At 41.9% G+C, this 4959-nt stretch overlaps 1 protein-coding gene across 2 annotated transcripts in view; it reads right to left on the reverse strand.

Moving 5' to 3' along the window:
- Nucleotides 1–1078: 1078 nt before the first annotated feature.
- The window catches only part of LOC123986194 (RNA pseudouridylate synthase domain-containing protein 1-like), a 5150-nt gene continuing 1269 nt past the window's right edge, over nt 1079–4959 (reverse strand). Inside the window, exons 2-6 of one of the 2 annotated variants that reach the window (XM_046074326.1) lie at nt 4766–4956; nt 4549–4672; nt 4301–4403; nt 3888–3989; nt 1079–2231 (exon numbers count right to left, since the gene is read on the reverse strand). In XM_046074326.1, the coding sequence (XP_045930282.1) occupies nt 1819–2231; nt 3888–3989; nt 4301–4403; nt 4549–4672; nt 4766–4956 (933 nt within the window). In that variant the 3' untranslated portion in view covers nt 1079–1818. Of the gene's footprint in view, nt 2232–3887; nt 3990–4300; nt 4404–4548; nt 4673–4765; nt 4957–4959 lie in introns of those variants that run through there. The other variant, XM_046074336.1, reaches the window with a different exon arrangement.

The raw sequence follows: 4959 nt of genomic DNA on the forward strand, positions 1-4959 counted from the left end.
GGGGGGGGGGGGTCTGGCCATCCTGCCTGTGTGACAAGAAACCTTAATCATTAATAGTCAAGGTTCACAACATAGTATTAAGTGATTCTACTCTAATCCAGTTAGATATCAAATTAGCTCACACAGCTAACGCAAACAATGCTAGTACTTACCTCTTCCTGGTTGTCTCCTCAGCAGGGGGGCAGAAGAGTATTGTAGGCCCAAGCACCTTAAGAGCTGCAGGAACAAACCATGAAGCTGAGGTTAAGGGGAGTAAAGACATCAACAATGTTGATTTATGTGATTATTTTCAGTGTATGTGTTTTTGATTTATTGATAGAAATTTGTATTTATGTCAATATTCATTCTTTGTGCTATATTTTTCTACGGTGTTGGGTTTTAGGTAAATATTAATTATTCTAAATGATTGTGGTCCCACCCAAGTAGTTTTACCCACGTAATTACCTGCAGGAGGGAGTGTACATAAGGCAGCTAGTTGCTTTCAGTATACGTTTGTTGCTGATTTGGTGTCTCATCATGTCTGTATGGAAGCTAATAAATACCATGTTTGTGCTTTGAATTTTACCTATGTCTCTCTCTCTCTCTCTGGCGAAAACTTAAAGCCACCGCCGGGCATTCGGACAATATGAATTGCATAGTTCTGTTGCCTTATACTTTGTGCAGCAACAGGTAGCAGGAGCTGTGAATAAAATGTTTCTGGTGATGTTTATTCAAGTTGAAAATTCCATCATTGCCGCCATGGACCTCTTGGTGTCCTCTTTTCATAGAGCCCTCCTCACCGACTCTGTTTTTGAGTACATGCTGCTCAAGCCAAATTAACACCTGTGCCTTACTCTTTACATTTTATATTAACGTTACTGTACTCCCAAAGATATTGAGTGCCCTGGAAATGTCCCTCCATCCTTCCCCTGATTGCTATCTTTTCAGTACACTACTACATATTTGTTTGGTGTATTCCTTGGTGGTGGTGGTGGGGTTTTTTGCCAGGACATGGACAAACAAGCTTTTGGGCCCTTCCAGTTGCAGATGCATTTAACCTACAATTTCTTGACAACTAGCTGCAACAGTGATGATTTAGTTAGTTCAACCATTTATTCAGCTTTTTATGTTATTATTGAACGAAGATACATTTTTACATTGACAAAAGCTTTTTCGTTAAACAGTGAGATTCAACATTGTAAAACAATCAGACATAAAAAAAACAAGGAAGGGGGTTGAATACAGTGACTGTATGTCAAAATGCAAAGAAACATACAGGCTATATGATCTTACATAGGATTCCATGTATGTTACAGCCACGCAGCATATGTGACAACACACTTGGACTTAACCAGCATTTCCTGGACAAATTCAGAACAACTGCTCCTTTTCAGGCCCCCCTACCAGGTTTATTTCATCTGACAATATCTGGCATAAACTTGTGACAAAAATCCCCAATTAAATAGTTACTCTTATTACGGTGGATATGTATTAAAATAATGAATGGCATGAATCCCTCACTTATGAACATGAACTTGAGCAAGGCACTTATTTCTCAGCTACTGCAGTAAAAGTCGCTCAGCGGCTCATTGTAAAGGACTGGTTATAGCGAGCAGCTATGAATTGTTTACGAGAGCAGTAATTTACATACTCACACACACTTCTTTTGTAACGTAACTGGCATGTAACTGGCTTGTGAAGGAACTAAGGTTCATGTCTGTGTATACCCTTTTAATACAAGGCAGGTGGTCAATGAGATAGAGCATGCATGCTCAACATGGTCTTCATAAGTAAACAGCTAAAATAAATTAAAATAAATAATTATACAAAAAAACTCCATCAGTCTCCAGCCCATTCACTCAGCCACTCTTGACACTCCCTCCTCTGCTCCTCACTCTCCTCCTGAGTGCTCTGTTCCCTGCTTCCTTTCCTCCTCTCCTCCTTCTTTCTCGCCCTCTCTCTCTCCTCCTCTCTGATCTTCCGGCCCTTCTCCACCTCGTGCTCCAGGAGGGCCTCCACAGTGGCTGTCAGTGGTCTTAAGGAGCGCTGCGGGAGCCACTTGGGATCCTCCGTGGGGACAAAGGGGTCTCCAGCAGAGACGAGCAGGGGCTGAGGTTCCAGGGGAATATGGAGGAGGTGAGCATGCAGCATCATGCGGTAGGGGGCATCATCCACTCCCGAGCTGTACGTGAAGTCCCCAACGATGGGGTGGCCTATTGCGCTGCAGTGCACCCTTAACTGGTGGGTTCGTCCTGGGGGGAGAAAGGTGGTGGCGAGGAGCCAGAAAAGGAGAATGATTTTTCACAGCTGTGCCAGTGTAAGGTATCTCAAGGTCAACATAATCATCTCTATAATCCTTTCTCCCAAGTATAAATCTAGCAGTATAGTGAGAAAGATGCAGTGGTGTTAGATATATACCAATCATTCACAGTGAGATAATACAGTATGCTTAATTAATCAGAGATGGGTTATTTATATTTTACATCCATGTCAATCTACTTTTATTTAGGTTAATTTGGCATGTAAATATAAGATGAAGGCGTTGTATCTCAGGTGAGCTGTCCCCAACACCAACGACCACGATGAAACGGCCAGGCAAGATTAAAAGAAACGATATAAATATTAATTATAAATATATTGTCTTCATTTATCTTATTTTAATATAAATTTCCTCTAGACTTGTCCAGATAAGATTTATTTCTAAATAAGGTTAAAAAAAAAAGAAGGAGGAAGAAATCAGTTCTCTTACAGTCCCCTCCAAAAGTATTGGAACGGTAAGGCAAATTCCTTTGTTTTTGTTGTTCACTGAAGACATTTGGGTTTAAGATCAAAAGATGAGTATGAAACCTACCACCCTTTGCTTGAACCCACCCATTTTTCAAGTGAGCAAAACTATTGGAACATGTGACTGACAGATGTTTCTTGTTGCCCAGCTGTTGCCTTTTAGGTTGATTGTCCAAACATTAAATAGCTCTGCATGACTAGTCTAAGTTTTCATCCTATAAAGACTGCATTTCCTGTTAAAGAGGATAAACCAACATGAAGACCAGAGAGCTGTCTGTGGGAGAAAAGCAAGTCATTGTCAAGCTCAGAAAAGAAGGAAAATCGACCAGAGCCATTGGACAAACATTGGGCATAGCAAGCACAACAATTTGGAAAGTCCCGAAAAAGAAAGAAACTACTGGTGTACTGAGCAACAGACGTCGAACAGGTCGGCCAAGGAAAACAACAGTAGTTGATGACAGAAAATCACAGCTCTCACCTACGACCTCCACAGTGCAGGGATGAAGGTATCACAATACACTGTTGGAAGAAGACTCAGAGAGCAGAAACATAGAGGTCACACCACAAGATGCAAACCACTCATCAGCAGGAAGAATCAGAAGGTCAGATTGAAATTTGCAAAGAAGAACAGAGATGAGCCGCAAAAGTTCTGCAACACAATCTTATGGACTGATGAGACCAAGATTAATCTCTACCAAAGAGATGGAAAGGCCAAAGTGTGGAGAAAGAAAGGAACTGCTTATGATCCGAAGCATACAAGCTCATCTGTGAAGCATGGTGGAGGTAATGTCATGGCTTGGGCGAGCATGGCTGCTTCTGGAACAGGCTCATTAATATTTATTGATAATGTAACTGATGATGGTAGCAGCAGAATGAATTCAGAAGTGTACAGAAACATTTTGTCTGCCAATTTATGGAGAAACCCATTGAAACTAATCGGGAGGAAGTTTATCATGCAGCAGGACAATGAGCCAAAGCACACTGCCAACAAAACAAAGGACTTCTGAACTCATACTCATCTTTTGATCTTAAACCCAAATGTCTTCAGTGAACAACAAAAACAAAGAAATTTGCCTTATGAGAACAAGGGTACTTCCATGAAAAGAAGCAAATGAGTGTTTTACCAGTGAGTGGCTTCAGTAGCACCTTGGTGACAGGGTCTCTATCATACAACCCATACTCCAACACCGTCAGCTCAGTTTGGCAAGGCTTGGGGTTCTCACAACCTGACGAGAGAAGAATGGGGGAAGATCAGCAGGAAAAATTAATACTCAGTAGTTATCTTTAAAAAAAAAGTTCAATCATGCCAAGCCTGCATCATCAAGTATTCAACAATAAATGTACATCACTACTAATAATTTTAAACTAAGTTTATCAAAGACAAATTTCCATTGCCTTGTGCTGACAACGTAACATTTTTGATTCTGATCTTTCCCATTGTGAAAAAACAGACAAGCAAACAAAACTTACTGAACAAAATTTTTTAACATTTTTGAACATCACAAAACACCCACACAGGCAAGCCGGGTTCATGTACCTTCTGTTCCCTCAATACACATCATGTGTGTTTTTCCCTCTGAGGAGTTCTTGCCGATGGAGAAGTCCAAAGTTTGTGTCTCTTCTTCTACCCAGCCACGTACCTGGGAAAGAAAACATTTTCAATTAGTTGTATTTCCTTACAGGTCTTTCTAATCACACATCAAATTATTCATTATGCAGCGTCACATACTAAAAGATATACAATAATGACTCTGCTGTGTGCACGTGTGTCACTGTATTTCACACCAGGGCGAGGTAGGCCTTGGTCACGGTACGGTCCTTGAAGCAGCGGTAAGCCCGGCCGGCAGCAGCCTTATTGAGGGCAACACAAAGAGCCCCACTTGTGGAGAAATCCAACTGATGACAGAACCTGTTGGTGGGGGGGTGGAGGATGATGAGACTATTACTCTTTGTGAACATGATGTGGGTGAGGTGATGCAGTTAGCATCAATGAGACTCTGACCTAAATCCATAGTAGGTGCTAGGGTCTGCCAGCTGAGGGAAGCGGTGCCGGAGCTGCGCCTGCACTGTGTGTTTCTCATACCACATCTTGCTGTCAATGCGGATGTCCCAGTGCTTGTCCACCACGATGTAGTCATCGCTCTGGTACAGCACACACAGGGTCTCCAGGCTGGCAGGCTCTGCGGTCGTCATGTG

The sequence above is a fragment of the Micropterus dolomieu genome, linkage group LG02 (genome assembly GCF_021292245.1).
Source record: "Micropterus dolomieu isolate WLL.071019.BEF.003 ecotype Adirondacks linkage group LG02, ASM2129224v1, whole genome shotgun sequence".
Lineage (NCBI taxonomy): Eukaryota > Metazoa > Chordata > Actinopteri > Centrarchiformes > Centrarchidae > Micropterus > Micropterus dolomieu.